The sequence below is a fragment of the Dreissena polymorpha genome, chromosome 1 (genome assembly GCF_020536995.1).
Source record: "Dreissena polymorpha isolate Duluth1 chromosome 1, UMN_Dpol_1.0, whole genome shotgun sequence".
NCBI classification, from domain to species: domain Eukaryota; kingdom Metazoa; phylum Mollusca; class Bivalvia; order Myida; family Dreissenidae; genus Dreissena; species Dreissena polymorpha.
The window spans coordinates 89,401,123-89,422,285 of NC_068355.1; the positions used below are offsets into that span (position 1 = coordinate 89,401,123).

Here is a 21,163-nt window from a genome sequence, read left to right on the forward strand (position 1 = left end):
AGTGTAGGGAGTAAGTTGTAAGAGTTGCGTACGAACGCTAAGACTAGGGAGTCAGAAGTAAGAGTTCCTGGAGAAAGCTGAGACTAAGGAGTCAAGTGTTAAGAGTTCCTGAAGAACTGAAGATAGCTAAGACTAGGGAGTCAGGGGTAAGATTTGACGAAGAAAGCTAAGACAAGGGGGTCAGGAGCAAGAGTTACCGTAGAACGCCAAGACTAGGAAGTTATTGGTAAGAGTTTCTGAAGAAAGTTAAGACAAGAGAGTCAGGGGTAAGAGTTGCTGAAGAAAGCTAAGACTAGGGAGTCAGTGGTAAGAGTTTCTGATGATAGCTAAGACTAAGCTTTCAGGGTAAAAGTTCAATTAGAAAGTTAAGACTAGGTAGTCGGGAGTAAAGGGTTGACGTAAAAAACTAAGACTATGTAGTCAAGGGTGCGATTTGACGAAGAAAGCTAAGACTACGAAGTCAGGGGTAAGAGTTGCTGAAAAAAATACGACTAAGGAGTCATGGGCAAGAGTTCAGCTTAGACTATGGAGTCAGGGATAAGAGTTGGTGAAGAAAGCTAAAACTAGGGAGTCAAGGGTGAGAGTTCCCGAAGAACGCTAAGATAAGGGAGTCAGTGGTAAGAGTTGCTGAAGAAAGCTAAAACTAGGAAGTCAGTGGTAAGCGTTTCTGAAAAAAGCTAAGACAAGGGAGCCAGAGGTAAGAGTTGCTGAAAAAAGCTAAGACTTTGGAGTAACGGGTAAGAGTTACTGAAGAAATCTAAAACTAGAAAGTCAGGCTTAAGAGTTCCTTAGACAAGCTTAGACAAGGGAGTCACTAGTAAGAATTGCTGAAGAAAGCCAAGACTAGGGAATCATGGGTAAGAGTTGTAAAAAAAAAAGCTAACACAAGGGAGTCAGTTGTAAGAGTTGCTCAAGAAAGCTAAGATTATGGAGTCAGTGGTAAGAGTTCCTGAAGAAAGCTAAGACTAGGGAGTTAGGGGTAAGAGTTTCCGAAGTAGGCTAAGACTATGGAATCAGTTGTACGACTAGGGAGTCAGTTGTAAGAGTTGCTGAAAAAAGCTAAGACTAGGGAGTCAGTTGTAAGAGTGGCTGAAGAAAGTTAAGACTAAGGAGTCAGTTGTAATAGTTCCTGAAGAAAGCTTAGAATAGGGAGTTGCTAAAGAGAGAGCTAAGATTAGGGGGTCAGATATAAGAGGTGCTGAAGAAAGCTTAGACTAGGGAGTTGATGAAGACAGCTAAGACTAGGTAGTCAGTTGTAAGAGTATCTGAAAAAAGCTAAGACTATGGAGTCGGTTGTTAGACTAGGGAGTCAGCAGAAAAAGTTGCTGAAGAAAGCTAAGACTAAGGAGTCAGTTGAAAGAGTTGCTTTATAAACTAAGGCTAAAGAGTCCGGGACGAGAGTTGCAGAAAAATTGTTAGACAAGGGGGTAAAAAAACAAATAACGAATATTTACAAATGTTACCTTTTCTATGTTATCAATTTACAAACAGACATGCAAGTTAAATTTTATTCTTCAAACAATGAGCACAAACGAGTACGAAGCAGTATATAACTAAACAAAGTGAACAAAGTAACGACGCGGATTTAATAATTCACTTTACTGCTACAACACCCCAGACACCGTAAATTGATTTCACTTTTAACCGTGTACAGCCCAAATGAATAAAAACAGATGTTTGCGTATGTTAACGATAGAAAATGTTTAATCAAGTTCCTACCTTTTTGTCACTATAAAGTTTGTTAATTATTTTAAACTTTATTTGCTCTTACATTTGACCGATCAATATCACATTTAAAAATATATATTTTACCATTATCTGTCACAAAGATTTGAAGGGATTTACGGACATAAAACGCATCGCCGCATAAATATAGCTATATTAAGAAATGTTATTCGATATTTATTGCATCATAATAAATATATTAACATAGATTTGTGACGTTAACAAACATATAGTAAAACAGAGAAAAAAGTTATTAACTGTTAAACAAGCTGAAGATTTGATTTCTAAATGTAAATCAACGAGTTTAATTCAGTTTAATGAAGTACATGTATAATCAAATCAAATACAACTAGAATGCGTCAAAATTCGGAGGCTTATTATAACTGCAAGATTTTGGCTTTAAATACAAAATCGTCCTAACACATCTCGGGTAGGTTTCGAAGTAACGGACTCCCGATCGCATGGCAGATGTCATACCTGTAATACAAGTACATCAGTGACCTCAGAGCAAGCATTGTAAATTTTAACTGAAATCATAAAGCGTGAGTTAAGCGGTAACAAAGCCACTTAAAAACCCTGCTCTGAAATCACAATTCGCGCTATGTGCGCCATGAATGTTTTGTTGTTTACACTCTAGACAAGTAAAATGGTGCTTTCACTTTGCGGTGACGTTTTACGCCTACCCCGAGTGTGCATGCTGAACTTGGTGCAGGGCGCGCTCCCTTCTTGATGACGTCTTCCGCCACCACCGCCTCTACATGTTTGACTTAGCACTAGAGGATTTGCCCTGGATAGGCAACCGCTGTTTCAACAACGCCCAGGCCCGTTCTACCTACAACACAATTACGCGCAGTATAAGCGCAGGTTATAAGGCATCGTACTCTGGAGAGGTAATCTCGTGATGATGTAAAGGTAGTCAAGATGGCAACATCCATACCGAGGCACTTATTTTTCGCCGTTTATACCCTTAATAACTATTATTATTTGTTTAATATCGCTCACTTTCCAGCCATATCAGCAAAAAAGTGATAAACGTTTTTTTTTGTTTTAATATTCGCACTGTATCACGTATTTACCCGCTAGGGAATTTCTTTGCGGGGTAAAAAAATACAGCTCCTGCGAAGAAATTTTGTAGCGAGTAAAGTCGAAACATAAAGCGAATATTAATACAAAACAAACGCTTAACACTTTCTTACTGATATGATTGGAAAGTGAGCGTCATTTAAAAATTAAACACAAGTATAAAAGGGTATACAAGATGAAAATACCATTGCATTTCGGGTATTTAAACGTCATTAACAATACGTCATATGATTCATCGCTCTTGTCGAAAAATAGATGGTTTGATTCTGCGTCGGTGTAGCTAAATTATTTATTTTCTTTGCTTTTAAACTTAAAGCAATTTAACTGACTATGACGTTATTTACCTTTTATTAGAAAAAATCCAAAAGTAGTTCAAAAGCTTGGCCACAAGGCATGAACTTATAATTTCATTCGAGCTATAGTAAAACGATCACGTTATTGTTCACTGGTATCCTCTAAACATTTACCGACAATATGATATTGGTATTGAAGGGAGTGGCAAGGTTGACTTTGACAATGAAGGTAGCAATACTGATACGATAATGATATTTAATGAAGTGGTGCGTGCTAATGATGACGTCACGCCTTTCTTATATTTGTACATGTACTTTACAAGAGTTCCGCGGTCGGAGATGACCGCATTGAAGCCGGATTTTTGATTTAAATGACAGGAAAGTACCTTTCGTGTTTTTGTCAATGCAATACTTAAATTACTGAAATATTGTTCAAAGGTCAAAATGAAATGTAAGTACTTTTCAAGGCATGAGCAAACCTTGTGTTATGTTTTGAATGCATGCATATACATGAACAACAATAAAATTTAAGGTCACAAATATGAACTTGAATTGACAATTAGGAAAGTTTGATCTCAATTTTTTATTTTTTAACATTTTTACATTCAAGGTCACGGTGACCTTGACCTTAAAATGACCAGTGGTCATCTACTAGTTCTGGCCAACCTTCATATCAAGTTTGAAGACTCTAGGTCTAAGCATACCAAAATATTAACAACTTTAACATATTTACATCCAAGGTCACAGTGACCTCGACCTTCAAATGAATGACCTTGAAATGACCAGTGGTCATCTAAGTGTGCTTGCAAACCTTTACGTCAAGTTTGAGATTCTAGGTCCAAGCATACCAAAGTTATAACAATTTTAACATTTTAACATTGAAGGTCACAGTGACCTTGACCTTCAAATGAATGACATTGAAATGAGCAGTGGTGATCTTCTAGTACTGGCCAACCTTTATGTCAAGTTTGAAGACTCTAGGTACAAGCATACCAAAGTTATAACATGGAATAAGAACTTTAACATTTTTACCTACCAAAGTTATAAGAACTTTAACATTTTTACATTCAAGGTCACAGTGACCTTGACCTTAGAATGAATGACCTTGAAATGACCAGTGGTCATCTAAGTGTGCTTGCAAACCTTCATGTCAAGTTTGAAGACTCTATGTCCAAGCATACCAAAGTTATAACAATTTTAACATTTTAACATTTAAGGTCACAGTGACCTTGACCTTCAAATGAATGACATTGAAATGACCAGTGGTCATCTTCTAGTACTGGCCAATCTTTATTTCAAGTTTGAAGACTCTAGGTACAAGCATACCAAAGTTATAACATGAAATAAGAACTTTAACATTTTTACATTCAAGGTCACAGTGACCTTGACCTTCAAATGAATGACCTTGAAATGTCCAGTGGTTACTTACTAGTTCTGGCCAACCTTCATGTAAAGTTTCAAGACTCTAGGTCCAAGCATACCAAAGTTATAACAACTTTAACATTTTTACATTCAAGGTCACAGTGACCTTGACCTTCAAATGAATGACCTTGAAATGTCCAGTGGTTACTTACTAGTTCTGGCCAACCTTCATGTCAAGTTTCAAGACTCTAGGTCCAAGCATACCAAAGTTATAACAACTTTAACATTTTTATATTGAAGGTCACAGTGACCTTCACCTTCAAATGAATGACCTTGAAATGACCAGTGGTCATCTGTTAATCCTGGCCAACCTTCATGTCAAGTTTGAAGACTCTAGGTCCAAGCATACAAAAGTTATACCATGAAATAAGAACTTTAACATTTTTACATTCAAGGTCACAGTGACCTTGACCTTCAAATGAATGACCTTGAAATGACCAGTGGTTACTAACTAGTTATGGCCAACCTTCATGTCAAGTTTCAAGACTCTAGGTCCAAGCATACCAAAGTTATAACAACTTTAACATTTTTTATATTGAAGGTCACAGTGACCTTGACCTTCAAATGAATGACCTTGAAATGACCAGTGGTCATCTGTTAATCCTGGCCAACCTTCATGTCAAGTTTGAAGACTCTAGGTCCAAGCATACCAAAGTTATACCATGAAATAAGAACTTTAACATTTTCGAGCACGCCGCCCGCCCGCCCGCCCGCCCCCCCGCCCGCCCGCCCCGCCCGACAACATCAATCTATAAGCCGAGATTTTTTCGAAAAAAATCCGGCTAAAAAGCGTAAAAAATGACAACTTACCTACCCTAGAGTTGGGTATATTTGTATTCTGATAGCGTACATAAGATGACGTCACATCAACCTGATGTTGCGTAGATTGGTACATCCACGACATGACAAATACGACGTAACACATACCTGCTGGCGCTATATTCGTACTCCCATGATGTGCTAAAGATCACGTCTCACCTCGCATACACAAGATGACGTCACATCTAATTGTGTTGGGTATATTTTTGCTCCCAAGGCGCATACAAGAGGACGTAACAACTACTTTTCTTTGATATACATATGTATTCTCACTCTTATAACTTACACAAGATGAAGTCACGCCTTCCTGATAATGCGCATGTTTGTTCTTCAATAGTGACGTCACAAAAAACTGCTGCTCTTATATTAATACTCCCATGCCTTTACAAGTTCACGTCACACCTACCTGTTGCTGTGTATATTCGTATTCCCATAGCGTACACAACACAACGTTTGCTCTCGACACCCGCTCTGTGTTGGAGATCTGCGCGTTCAGTCGCTGCGTGGCCGCCTCCGTTGTGAGCTTGTTCCGGTCAACCAGACGCTGTATGACCTACAGAAATGCGATCATAACAGTTATTGACATGCTTGCAGTAGAACGCTTCATGGAGCGAAACGCAACGCATATATGGAAGATCTTAGTATTTTCCAGAGAATCACAGACAATCGAAAACATAACCGTAATAAGAGTGCCCAATTGTAAAAAATACATCCGTTTGCAGGATTGTGTTACAACATTAAAATGGGAAATTTTGGGAGAAAAATCCCACGCAGAAACCTTTCCAATCTTTATCAGATCTCCATCCCAATCAGACCCCCTCCTAATCAGACCCCTATCCTAATCAGACCATCATCCCATTCAAATCCCAATCCTACTCAGATCCCATTCCTCTCAGACACTTATCCAATCAGGCCACCATCCCAATCAGTCTCCATTTTAATCAGATCACCATCCCAATCAGACCCGCATCCCAATCAGACCCCAATCCAAAACAGAGTCCCATCCCAATCAGACCCCGTTCCAATCAGACCCCGATCCAAAACAGAGTCCCATCCCACTCAGACACTACTCCCAATCAGACCCCCATCTAAAACAGAGCCCCATCCCAATCAAATCCCCATCCCACTCAGACCCCATCCAAATCAGAGCCCCATCCAAACAGATCAAAATCCCAATCAGTCCCCCATCCTAATCAGACCCCCATCCCAATCAGATCCCAATTCCAACCAAACCTCTCAACCAATCAGACCGAAATCCCAATCAGATCCCCAACTAAATCAGATCCCCATCCCAATCAGACCCCAGACCCCTATCCCAATTATATTTCCGTCCCAATTAGACCCCCATCCCACTCAGATTCCTGTCGCACTCAGACCCCCATCTTAATCAGATCCCAGTGCAAATCAGATACCCGTCCCAATCAGACTCCCATCTCAATGAGATCCCCATCCCAATCAGACCCCAGACACATATCCCAATTAGATCTCCATCCCAATCAGACCCCCATCCACATCAAACCCTATCCCAATCAGACTTCCATCCAAATATGACCGAAATCCCACTCAGACCCTCTATCCAAATCTAATCCCCATCCTAATCAGACCCCTAATCCCAATCAGATCCCCATCCCACTCAGACTCCCATCCCACTCAGAACCCCAATCCCAATCAGACTCTATCCCCATCTGACCCCCATCCCAGTCTGACCCACATCCCAATCCAAGTCCCAATCCCCGTCTTACCCCCATCCCAATCTGACCCCTATCCCTATCCCAGCTCCCATCCCCATATGACTCCCATCCCAATCTGACCCCCATTCCAATCTGATCCATATCAGACCCCCATTCCACTCACAGGCTGTCAAGTGACCTTTTTTCAAAAAGTAGGAAAAAATAGGAACTACTTTTGCAAGAAAAGTAGGAAAAAAGTAGGAAAAAGTAGGAACTTTTCCCTCAAAAGTAGGAATACATAATACTTATTTTTTAGACACAGGTCCAGGAAACATAGCTTGAAACAGAGCAGGAGTGCCATCATATGTTCTGTATGGATACCCACTTGAAGCTACCTTAAGGGCCCAGAAGATTTCAGCCTTTTGTACCTGTTCCTTGTGTGATGGATGTACTTGCATACAGATAGATTTATCCCCACAACCCTGAGAGCTGCTTGGCTTTTGGGCACTTCCAAACAAACGCTTTTGTGAATTATCATGCATGTATTTCATGTTTTCCTTGTGTTTTTATCCATCTGCATGACTTATAAGTTGATTAGCACCAGAATTACTACAAGATGGACTTCATTCAGACAGTACAATATCTTGCAAACTCATTGCCGGTATCTCTCTTGCACCATGATCCCAGTGTTTTTCCACTGTTGTCCAACTTCTCCATCCATGAAGGGTTTAACTTTGTTTTCCCACTAGGAATTTTAGCACTTATAGTGTATCTATGATAATTAAGTTTCAAGCAAAGCTACCCTGATAAAGAAGTATACATGTAATTAGATGCTGTTCATTTTGGTGTATCATCAAATAAGTGGTTAGAGGTCTTCTGTGTATCGATATAAAAATGGTAATTATATTGTGCATGTTATATCCTTAAGCAGAAGACCAAATTTATTTAGTGATACACCAACTTGTTGTACAAGATTAATACTAGTATATAAAGCAGTGTAAACGCTCTGCTACAGCTACATTGTGAAACCTTTAAATTGACAATAGGGTGCAGTTATAATGACTTAAGTTACATTCAAAATGACTGGTCATTGCAGAGCAGATTATGCAACTGGAGATAGGACCTTATAACCTGACATATTTTATGACAGCATTGATTGGGCAATGAAACAGTTGCACTACATTGTTTATTCCAGTTTCAAATAATGGCTTTTACATTATTGATGACTTTGCGGGAGTGTAATAATGCCGTTTAATAATTTTAATACTTCGCTTTAACACCTTGAAGTTACCTCACTAGCTATGGCATCATTAGACAAGAATTGTGTTTGTCCGAAACACAATGCCCACTATTGCGCAGCTTTAAAATAAAATTTCAATATATCATTTGGCAGGTTTAGAAATTATCTCCCTTTTAAAGCTTATTACTTCCCTTGGATTGTATTTTTTAACTTTTGACCTTGAAGGATGACCTTCACCTTTCACCACTCAAAATGTGCAGCTTCATGAGATACACATGCATGCCAAATATCAAGTTGCTATCTTCAATATTGCAAAAGTTATGGCCCATATTAAAGTTTTCGGACGGACACACACACACAGACAGACAGACAAACGGACTGACAGTACAACTGCAATATGCCACCCTACCGGGAGCATAAAAATGTATCAGGGCATTTAGGCTCTGTGCATTTATCTTTAATTACTAAACATGATGTACTTATGATATCAATAGAACATCATATCCGTTGTCATGTAATATAGAATTTATTACATTATATTTGTAAATGATGAAAACTCGGCAAAGCATCAGTTTTATCTTTTTTCCAATAACTTGTGTAATAAATTCCATATTACATAACCACTCATACAATACATGTATCTCTATATCTCTACATTCCAAACAGCAATATCATGTAAACATGCATAAGGTTTGGTCAAATTGTTGTCAATGGAAACAAAATAAAACTGGAATAAACAATGGGTTCCCTCAGCTCTTGCATCACTGGGAACTGTGTAAGGTAGTGAAGTCTGCAGTGTACAAATGCTAAGGAAGTAAACAAGGCACTCTTGTTACTTCAAAAAAAACTTGAAGAGGTGCTAGCAGACAGTCAGCATGGGTTGTCAGGTCTCATCTAGATGAATGCATATTAACAGGGATACAGTCATGCCATAGATTCATTCATCCTGCAAGTTTACTAAATAAACTCTTAAAAAAAAAATAATTCTCCATTGAAAATGAAAAAGTAGGAATAGTAGGAAGATTTGGTAAAAAAAATAGGAAAAAGTAGGATCCTGATGAAAAAGTAGGAAATAGTAGGAAAAAGTATGACCGCTTGACAGCCTGCACTCAGACCCCCAATTGCAACCAGTCCCCTATACCAATCAGAACCAAAGCCCAATCAGATCCCTATCCCAATCAGACCCAATCCCACTCAGACCCCTATGCCAATCAGAACCCTATCCCAACCAGACCCCATTCCACTCAGACTCCTATACCAATAAGATTCCTATCCTGATCAGACCCAATCCTACTCAGACCACTATACCAATCAGAACCCTATCCCAATCAGACCCCATTCCACTCAGACTCCTATACCAATCAGATCCCTATCCTGATCAGACCCAATCCTACTCAGACCACTATACCAATCAGACCCCTATCCCAATCAGATCCCATCCCAATCCGATCCCATCCCAATCAGATCCCATCCCACTCAGACCCCTATACCAATCAGAGCCCGATCCCAATCAGACCATCATAACACTCAGATCCTATACCCAATCAGACACCCATCTTACTAAGACCCTGTTTGCATTACCTCATCCCTGGGAACAATGGTGGTCCACACTTCGTGACACATGTGGTCCCAGCTTGCTTCTAGTAGAATAGCAGCATCCAGGACCACTACCTCTGTCCCCTCTGCAAATCAAAACACACTGACTGCATAGATTGGGATGATAGCAGTTGGTCTAGCAAGCTAAAGGGATGCTTGTCAACAGGTACCTGCCCTGTAACTGCAAATGTAACAAAAAATAAGTCTTGTGACGATAAACACATTTCAACATTTTGGGCAGCAAATTATTACAATTGTTTGTTGTCGCAATTTGATGAAAATTTACAACAAGCGTTGCCATTGATACAATAATTTGTGATTTGTATACTGGCTGATAAATAAATGATTTGCCTTTATTTTGTTACAGTTTAGCATACATAAAAACAAGAATATCAGTAAAACTGATGGATGCTCGCCGATGATGCGCTTTGTCAATCTATGTGTTAATAACCACCTAAAAAAATACTTTATTAGCCTCGGTGACCTTGACCCCAGTGACCTCAAACCTCATCAAAAGTTAGAGGCCCATGCAAGGTACCTACATGCCAAATATGAAAGTGATCGGTAAAGTATTGAAGGTGCTATGAGAAACTGTTACAAAAGCGTGACGGAAAATATATTAATAGCCTCTGTTACCTTGAGCCCAGTGACCTCAAACCTCATCAAAAGGTAGAGGTCCATGGAAGGTACCTACATGGCAAATATGTAAGAGATCGGTTAAGTAACAAAAGATTGACAGAAAATCTATTATTAGCCTCGGTGACCTTTACCTTGACCCCAGTGACCTCATCAAAAAGTAGAAGTCCATGCAAGGTACCTACATGCCAAATATGAAAGAGATCGGTAAAGTATTGAAGGTGCTATGAGAAACTGTAACAAAAGCATGACAAAAAAATCTATTATTAGCCTCAGTGACCTTGCCCTTGACCCCTGTGACCTCAAATCTCATCAAAAGGTAGAGAGATCCATGCAATGTACATACATGCAAAATATGAAAGAGATCGGTAAAGTATTAAAGGTGTTACGAGAAACTGTAACAAAACTGTGACAGAAAAATCTATTATTAGCCTTGGTGACCTTGACCCCAGTGACCTCAAACCTCATCAAAAGGTAGAGGTCCATGCAAGGTAGCTACATGCCAAGTATGAAAGAGATCGGTAAAGTATTGAAGGTGCTATGAGAAACTGCAACAAAAGTGTGACGAAAAATATATTATTAGCCTCAGTGACCTTGACCTCAGTGACCTCAAACCTCACCAAAAGGTAGAGGTCCATTCAAGGTACCTAAATACCAAATATGAAAGAGATCGGTAAAGTATTGAAGGTGGTATGAGAAACTGTAACAAAAGTGTGACGGAAAAAATCTATTATTAGCCTCGGTGACCTTGACCCTAGTGACCTCAAACCTCATCAAAAGGTAGAGGTCCATGCAAGGTACCTACATGCCAAATATCAAAGAGATCAGTAAAGTATTGAAGGTGCTATGAGAAACTGTAACAAAAGTGTGACGGAAGTAAGGAAGTAAGGACAAACTGGCAACTATATGCTCCCCGAAAATTTTCGGGGAGCATAAAAAGGTGACACTAGGAAAAATATGATGCACATCTCCATTTGTAAGCTTGTACGTTGTGTATACAATAGACAAAATACAACTCATCATTAAGAAGTACACAATTTAACTGTATTGAGACAATATCAGTGTGGCAGACCACTCACCCTGTTTGTATTGCTGGATCTGTTCACCAACCAGTCTGGCTATCTCTGGCCACACAATGGCATTCAACCTTTCCAGCTCCGCCTACATAATACCACATTGAACACAAGTTTGTTTGCTAAGAAAGTGTATACCCTACGAAGAAAATCTTGGAAGTCCTCATAACTCAATGTTATAAATTTCAAAATACAGGTGCAATCTTATGTTACAATTATTTCTGGTAGTTTAACCATTCAGAGAACATATGTCTTGATTCTTAAATACTTACTTAATCAATATATATATTAACTTACAAAGTAATGTAATTGAATGGTAAGTAAAAATATTTATACTTACCGTAATAGAAATTATGTGCAAATAAAAAAAACATGGAAGATGTCAATTTGGTTAAAAGTAAAATAAATTTGAAATTACGTAGAGGACACACTCATTATTCCACTAAGATCTAAATATTATGACTTCAATCAGACAAGCTTCCAAACAAAATCTTTATTTTGCATTATGAAGCCACAGACCTTGTCTCCGAAGACAATTTTCCCAAGGGTGGGTCTATGGATCTCCCCATCCTCGCCAACAACTGACGGACCAAATGCCTCAACCACCCGCTCAAACCCTGGTGTCCCTTTTACATAGGCTTTATGACCTGGGGAGAGAGAATGAAGTGGCAATTAATCGAGGTAAAGAGAAACATGCAAACAAGTACTGAAAGCCAACAAAGTATTATTTTGACCCAAAGTTGCGATCCTGGGATTCAAAATATGGGAAAACAAGCAAGTTTATGCTTTTATTGAATTAGACAAAACAAACTCCGAGAATTAGGCTCCATAAAAGAAACTGAGAACCAGTCTTAGAGAGCAAAGGGGTCTTATATCCTTAGATATGGGCAAAAGAGTTGTAGTTCTTTTACTTTGCAAAGTAGCTTGATGGACACACATGAAGACAGAAGGACAAACAGATCATATGATCAGGAGCATAAAAAATGAATGAATACTGGCAAAACAATCCATAACAAAAGTATTTTAAATAAATTTCTTATGACAAATCTACAAGAAATAATGGTATATCATCTGAAGCTCATAGCTTTCACAATTTTCCGCAATGGACACTTTCATTATAAAATTCACGACTTACAGGAAATCAATCTATAGTGAATACACACAACAAGAGCGAAACATTCTGTATGTAACAGACAAAATCGAGAGGGATAGGAGATTAAATGTTGAAGCATCACTGTTAACTCATTCTGTGGAAAACGTTCATAACACTGGTTTAGTCAAAGAAGCACGTCACACCATCAGTTTGTGGTGTATCAACAACTCTTTTCAAATCAAGAACTTCACTATAATAGTTCAGGACAACTTCAAAAAAAGTTATTTTCCTTAACATAATGTAAACAACTTGTGCATGTCAATTTGAAGAAAATAAGCACCTGAAAAGCTCACATATGTGCCTTGATGTAGCTAAAAAATTAAAACCAGGGTTATACAGTACACTGTACCTAGTTTATCACAGTCTACAATTTTAGCCCCAAGGCCCTGAAGTCGTTGGCAGACAGAAGATTTCCCGCAAGCGATTCCACCTGTTAGACCAATGACATAAGGGTGTACAGCAAGGTGGGACTTGACCTGAATGAAAAATAATAAGTAATATTTTTTTGCTTTTCTGGTTACAAATGCTATTTTATTTTTGGGTAAAACAATTCCAAAGGTAGGGTTACTACATGGAAGTTTTTGCACAATAATAACAGATATCTATCAACATTTTAGTTTTACACAGGTACTGTAATTACTCTAAGTTTTAGAAAATTTAGATAAAAAATATTCAAAAATTACAGGTATCCAAAAATGTATAGACAAAAATTAAGGAGTTCGAAAATTATAATTATATTGAAATAAAAGCAATAAATCCATGTATAATAATTTTATTGCGGTTTACTCTTCTTTTTCTGCTTTAAAAAAATAAATACAAATTCAGAGCTTCGGTAAGTCTTGCCTGAAATTATATAAAACAAAAAAAAGTAAAAACATATAACATTCTGCTTGCTTAATAGGAAGAAACTGTTTAAAATGCTGTTGGGTGAAAACATAGTTTTTTACCGGTATAAATGTACATGGTAATTTACCCAATTACGCGAATGTATTAATGGTCAATTGTCTTCAGGCATGCATATACCAGGTTTTATGACCTAAATCTGATTGTAAAAATCCATGATAGAAGTCACAAGATAAGCAAAAAACAGGGTCCAATTCTGTAGAATAGCGCTGTAAAATATACTGTACAAAAATTAAGAGACATTAATTAGGGATGAAAACCTGTACATCCGAAAATTAAGAGTCACACAAAATTATTATTTTTGCTTAAAAAAGGCTTAATGAATACTAAGAGTGTCCGAAAGCTAAGAGAAATTATGGTATTGAGGTTTTAAAAGCCTCCAAATATGAGTACGTAAAACACAACAGGACAAAGATGAATTTTGGATGTCAATTTTTACCTACTTTGACTCTTCCTAAGCATACACACCTGTACAGTATGTAGTAGAGTTCATAGAAACTGTTTCCATAACAACGAGGCGCTGACCTTCTCTTCCTTGTACTCACCTGTACAGACTGTAATAGACCCACTAGTAACTGTTCCCACAGCAATGAGGAACTGACTCTCCCTCATACTAATTTGTACAGGTTGTAATAGACTTTTTAGACACCCTAGCAACCATTTCCATAGTGATAAGCTGACTCTCTCTACCTACTACTGACCTGTACAGGGCGTAGTTGAGTCCCTATCAACCTTTTCCATATCAATGACGAGCTGATTTCTCTTCATTGTACTTAACTGTACAGGATGTAGTTAAGTCCCTAGCAACAGTTTCATAGCAATGAGGAGCTAACATTCTCTTCTTAGTACTGACCTGTACAGGGTGTAGTAGAGTCCCTAGCAACCGTTTCCGTAGTGATGAGGAGCTGACCTTCTCTTCCTCATACTTGGAGTGACACGTGTCCTCTAGCAGCTCAATGGTGTGAACATCTAGTCGTGGTAGGCCCTCAACACACATATAACCAATTATGTATGCCATTATAAATCATATAAGGTGAGCTATCAGGTGAGATAAAAAAAACATCGAACCTCGAATAACAATTAACACATAAATGATACACACAACTACACTGTATTATTATGAAAACATTAATAGTCAAAGGGGAGTAACTACTGTAAACTTAAATGCAATATTTAGAAGAGTTGCCTCGCATGTTACATGACCTTAATTCATGATTGTTTACAAGTTTTTTACTATATAAATATAAGGAAAACTGCCCCGTCCCCCTGGCAACCATGGTTTTCAACGGACCGGAACCATTTCCGATCTCAACTCTCATATCAAGGAAACAAATGTTCTGATCAAATTTCATGAAAATTGGGCCAAAAATGTGGCTTCTAGAGTGTTCACATGTTTTCAATATATACATATAGAGAAAAATGCCCCGCCCACTGGCGGCCATGATTTTTCACCGATCTGGATCACTTTTGAACTCGTCCGAGATATCAAAACCAATGTTTTGACCAACTTTCATGATGATTGGGCAAAAATTGTGACATCTAGAGTGTTTACAAGGTTTCTCTATAGCCAAATAAGGAAAACTGCCCCGCCCACTAGCGGCCATGTTTTTCAACCGACCGGAACCACTTTTGAACTCAACCAACATATCATTAAGACAAACATTTTGACAAAGTTACATGAAGAATTGGCATGAAATGTGACTTCTACAGTGTTTACAAGTTTTTTCTTTTTTTTGACCTAGTGACCTAGTTTTTGACCAGGCACAACCCAGTTTCGAACTCGTTCGAGATTTCATTGGGACAAAGCTTCTGACCAAGTTTTATGAAGATAGTACAATAAATTGTGGCCTCTAGAGTGTTTACGAACAAATGTTGACAAACGGACAGATGACGAACAAAGACCCGTCACAAAAGCTCACCTGAGCAATCAGAGCTAAAAACTCTAAATCAATTGTGTTCTTTGAAGATTTTTACATATTAGTAAGGACAACTTTCACTTAAAGCAATACACTACTCGAAACAGTACATTAACATTACAATGCAAACAGTCACTGAAGCCTAATTTTATCCCAAGCAATAGGCTTATACACATTCTCAAGTCTGATTTCTGAGTAGAACCACTACTTGATGCCATTTGAAAGATCTGTGACAGGCATGAACACCAGACCTACATGTCAAAAAGCAGGCTGCCTCTGCACAGCATATGTTCATTCTTAGCACACAACTGCTTCAAAAAACAAGTTCAGGAAAAAATAGAGCCTTTCTCTGGGCAAACAGAGTTAAACGCATGTGAATAAAGAGTCGTCCCATGTGAGCAAATGTAAAGCTGCACAGACTAATCAGGAACATTTTTTTAAATAAATGGATTTTTGCCCCGAAGAGACTTTAAACCCAAAAAAAACAGTAAACATAAAGTGTTATTCCTGATTGGGCTGTGCAAACTGCAAAGCCTAATCTAGGTCAACACTTTACACACATGCATTAAGCCCGGTTTTCCCATAGCAAGGGTGATGTATAATGAGGTTCAATTTTTGGCTACCTCCTTCTCTCTCTCAGCATTGATCATTTCTCCTCCTTTAATCGTCTCCTGACTGAGAACAATCAAACCCATGCCAGCATCTTCCTTTGGGTCATAATCCGGGCTGCGGGCCACAGTTGGGCCAAACCCGTCTGTTATCGAGAACAGCCTGTAGTCTAGTCCAGGCTTAACATCTGTTAGGAACTCTCGAACAATCGATATTCGTTCATTTACAGGCTGCATAATCTCATGTAGAACCTTCTCTGTGTAATAAAAAAAAAACAGTCTTGATAATTGTTCATACTATTTTTATTTTATGGAAAGTCAATTCTTAATCACGTACTCAGAACAAAACAAAAGTTAAGCTAAAAGAAAAATAGGTTAGTAAAGATTAAGTAAAACCATGTATTCTGACAAAAAAATGGATATCATTTTTATGCATGTGCAAGTCTGAAATCAATATACATAACTAAGTAAATCAACAATTTTTTACATATCAAAACCTATTTTATAATGTGATTATCACAGTTGACACTTAAATAAAGTTGGAATGAATCCAATAACATTTACTTTAAAACTTTCCAAATAATATGTGCCCCTGGGAAAATGGGGTTTAAGACATATTTGTATAGTGTCCTACCACATAAGCCATTGCTAAGAAACAACTTTTATTTTACAGAAAATATAAACAAAGACTAAGTGTCCTCCCCAAGTAGCCTGTGCACAAGCTAATCTGGAACGATACTTACAAAACATGCATTAAAACCTGTTTACACAGAACAGATCATATGAATTTCATTCATTCATAAAACACAGAGTTTAACTTCATTCAATCATGTTTGCCAGTTCCATTAGACTCACTCATCACCATGGGTCCAGTGGTCACTCCTACGGTCAGTTTGCCAGTGGACAGCATGCAGGCCTCTGTAAGCAGTAGCTTATGACCCACGTGCAGTCTGTCATAGGTCCCTCCCACAACAGTGTGGCTGTACTGCTTCACTAGTTTGTTGGCAAATTCCTGTCAATAAATATTCATAAAAACAAACATTTCAGGGCCTGAACATGAATCAATAATAATATTTTTTTTTAATTCTGATATTTAAGTGCACTTGATGCATAGAACTGAAAACATATACTTTAAATTGACTGGTTGAAAGATGTTTTAATCATCAAGAGCTTGAGATGGAACTTGGCTATAGTGAGGCTAAAACAAGAGCTGTCAGAAGACAGCGCGCTCAACTATTTGAGTGCTTGACAGTATAACGTAAGCCATCATGGGGATATTGTTCATATTCAATAAGGTAAAGGTAATATAGTCATATTATTCTAACTGGAAGTGGTACATTATAGATGATTCTGAGTTCAGGTATATTTTCCACAATCTTTTGAATATTTGTAAAGACATAAAACAAAGTAATAAGATTTTATTTCAAGTTTGATAGCACTAGCTTGGGTGGGATGGTTCGACGGTTCTTCAAAAAGAAAAAAATACATATTTGTGTTTTTTAAACATGTTTAAAAAAAATCTTTTTGGATGGGGGTGGGGTGGGGGGGGGGGGGGAGAGGGGGGTATAATGTGGGTGTTTGGTCATTTATTACATGAACTTTCAATAATGGGGAAAATGTGGAGAAATACTAATAAATCAAAGTATGAATGAAATCTGATCATAAATAAAGAAGTTATGGCAATTTAAGCAAAAATTATTAATTTGACCTTGAGAGTCAGGGTCATTCAAATGTCAAGGTCAAATTCAACTTGCCAGGTAGAGTACCATCATGATAGTTAGAAAGTATTTGAAGTTTGTATTTGAAGTTTGAAAGCAATAGCCTTGATACTTTAGAAGTAAAGTGGATCTAAACACAAAATTAACAAAATATTCAAAGTTACTAAGACAAAAAAGGGCCATAATTCCGTTAAAATGCCAACCATTATGTTATGCAACTTGCCTTGTACAGTCCCCTTACAATAATTAGCGAGTTTTCCAAGTCTGAAAGCAATAGCTATGATACTTTAGGAGTAAAATGGACCAAGACACACAACTTTACCAAATGTTAAATTATCTTAGTATAAAAGGGGCCATAATTCTTTCAAAATGCCAGTCAGTGTTACATAAATTTGCCTGCACAGTTTCCTTATGACGGTTAGTAAGTGTTGCAAGTATGAAAGCAATAGCTTTGATACTTAAGGAATAAAGTGAACCTATACACAAAACTAAACCAAATTTTCAATTTTCTAAGTGTAAAAAGGGAACATAATTCTTACAAAATGAATGATACAGTTGTCTGCTCTTGTTTAAAGATTGGGGTCATGTTGGTAAAGAAGTATGCAAAATATAAAAGCAATATGACACGGTACATAAAAAATATTTGAGGTGGTACGCAAACTTGAAATTAGATTCATCAATAATATGCCTGTTCTAAGTGGAAAAGGGCCATAATTCTTACAAAATGCTTGATATAGTTGTCTGCTCTTGTTTATATATTGGGGTCATGTTGGTTAAGAAGTATGCAAAAATGAAAGCAATATGTCAAGGTACATAGAATATTTAAGGTGGTATGCAAACTTTAACATAGATTTATCAATAATATGCATATTCTAAGTGACTAAAAAGGGCCATAATTCTTACAAAATGCTTGATACAGTATAGACTAGTTGTCTTCTCTTGTTTATAGGTTGGGTTCATGTTGGTAAAGAAGTATGCAAAATATAAAAGCAATATGTCAAGGGACATAAAAAATATTTGAGGTGGTACGCAAACTTTAACATTCCGAAGTTCACGCTAACGCTCACGCCGACGTCGGGGTGAGAAGGAAACACCCACTAAATATATGTCATAATAGCCGAGCTAAAAAAATGAATTGACAGTTATATTTATGACACAGAATGAAGTACAAATATGAGCTTATACTTTTGCACTTTATGTTACTTCACTAGATCACCACTAATTTATACACTGTTAAAATGAATTCCTTGCTTTTTCAAAGTTTAGTTCCAGTATTGATTTTTTCCTCCACTTTTACATTAGAAATTTGATGTTTTTTATTCATTGCAGTGTTAATTGTGTTTCCATTGTTTTAAGGGTTTTGGCGAACTTGTTGAACTTTATAGCAGTTTAAAATGTGTATAAAATAAAACGATGAATGAAACTAGTTTTTTTATAACAATAAACACAATGTAATTGTCTAAACATGTAATTCAACATAAAGTCTTATTAAAATTACCTGGACACTTGTTGTTTGAAATGTTATTCGCAACTACGAAATAACAAGATTCCACAGTATGTATGCTGCTGTTGAATGCAATTCAACACTAGCTGTATGATACTTTGGCTCACCTGTGCTGAAACATCCAGTCTGGCTTTTTTCCCATCAGGGTATCCTTCCTGGGTTTCAATGTACTGCAACTTCGCACCATCAACAACACTGAATAACTTTGACAAAGACTGTACAAACATGGATGACTCATCATCAGCAACTTTTTTATCAATTAAAACAACGTCACATGGTTGCTTGAAGTTGTATTTTTTTAATTTCACATCTCCATTTGTCAAATGCCCTACGAGTACATAAATGTCAAGATGGCTGCAGGTTTTCGAAGAAGAAGAATAGAAAGCCTTCACTATGTTTCTTACTTCAGTTGTAAAAGGTACCCTCACTAAGTCATAGTTGACAGACTGTGCGTTTTTCCCACTGCCCTCTGGCTGTATATGGATGTATGCAGTTGTCGAAGTCACTCTGTTCAGCTCTGAGAGATACTCAGGAATGATTGCTCGAAGCTGACTCAGAGGTTTTGTGACAACAAGCAAGGCTGTCTTGAACATTCTGCTCTTAAGCCTTTTGGGCAAGCGTGACCTGTATGTAATGTTTATTACAGGTAATGAAAAATGACTAGAACCCGAATGCTAAAAAACTTAAAACGCATGTTAAATACACAGCCCTGAAATAACATGAAGTGACTCTTATACTAAAGCGAGTCAAGTAAAGGTCAATAAGTAGGTCGATATCATTAACCATGGGAGTTCAACCGTTGAAATTCAATAAAGTAAAATTATGTGTGGTAACTATAAAGATACAAACCAAATCAAGACTGTCCTTCGAAATTCTGTTTCGGCTTTAAATGTCTATTTCGGAAACTTTGTTTAGTTGTTTACACTTATCGCTTTGTAAGGGCGAAAGTTAATCTAAGGGAGGTAACACATTGATTGAACAACAATGTCGATCAAAGGACTAAATAATACGAACGTCAATTAAGCAAAACAAAAATTATTACCAGACCTCCCATAACAGGATACACATACATCACGGACTCTAGATTACAACCCTGGCCCAGGAAATGCATCAATCTGCCCATGTGGTCTCTGCGATAACCCTGTCACCTGGTCACAATAAGGCGTTTGTTGCGATAACTGCGGCGTATGGTTTCACAAATACTGCGAAGAGATACCCTCGGGAAACATGTCCCACCTAAACAAATCCAGTGTTGTCTGGAATTGTTGCAGATGCAACAGCATCAACATCGATAGTTTCACCTTCAATAGCTTTGAACTTCATACCTCGAACGTCTTTACACCCTTCCTCGATACAGATACCTCCTTTGTCTCAGTTACATCATCGAGCTTCAGTCCATTACAATCCAGCAGCCCTCATCCACACACAACAGGAAAAAACAGAACCTCGTCCACAAACAGTTCACATGGAAACTCCAGCCAACAGCATACCACCAACCATGCAACTGATCGTAACAAGACAAACCTACGTTAACTGACCGTTAATTGTTGCGGACTACGTACCAACAGATCAGAATTCATAGCAGCACTAGACTATATCAAGCCAGACCTAATATGTGGCACAGAGTCCTGGGTGCGCGGAGTAAAACCAGGTGCTGATTCGGATAAAAATGCTATCCTGTCGAGCGAAGTGTTCCCGCCAAACCTGACTGTACACCGGAACAACAGAACATTAACCTTGGGAGAAGGAGTATTTACTGCTGCGAGTGCCAACATCATGATGGACGCCCAACCACATCTCACCA

The 21,163-nt window shown here is 37.8% G+C and overlaps 1 protein-coding gene across 2 annotated transcripts; it reads right to left on the bottom strand.

Annotated features, from left to right (window-relative positions):
• Window positions 1-1,449: 1,449 nt before the first annotated feature.
• Window positions 1,450-20,346, bottom strand: LOC127839988 (bifunctional coenzyme A synthase-like). 2 transcript variants are annotated; one of them, XR_008030367.1, is made up of 12 exons: window positions 20,209-20,346; window positions 19,467-19,983; window positions 16,993-17,149; window positions 16,153-16,394; window positions 14,467-14,598; window positions 13,060-13,186; window positions 12,077-12,204; window positions 11,564-11,645; window positions 9,834-9,934; window positions 5,745-5,895; window positions 2,409-2,553; window positions 1,450-2,202 (listed from the first exon to the last, which is right to left on the bottom strand). XR_008030367.1 is itself a non-coding variant. In XM_052368380.1 (11 exons), the coding sequence occupies exons 2-11, from the start codon at window positions 19,950-19,952 to the stop codon at window positions 2,480-2,482; spliced, it is 1,680 nt and encodes a 559-aa protein (XP_052224340.1). In that variant the 5' UTR covers window positions 19,953-19,983; window positions 20,209-20,346; the 3' UTR covers window positions 1,450-2,479. The 2 variants fall into 2 exon arrangements, 1 of the variants encoding a protein (XP_052224340.1); XM_052368380.1 differs by having other exon boundaries at window positions 1,450-2,553.
• Window positions 20,347-21,163: the final 817 nt, after the last annotated feature.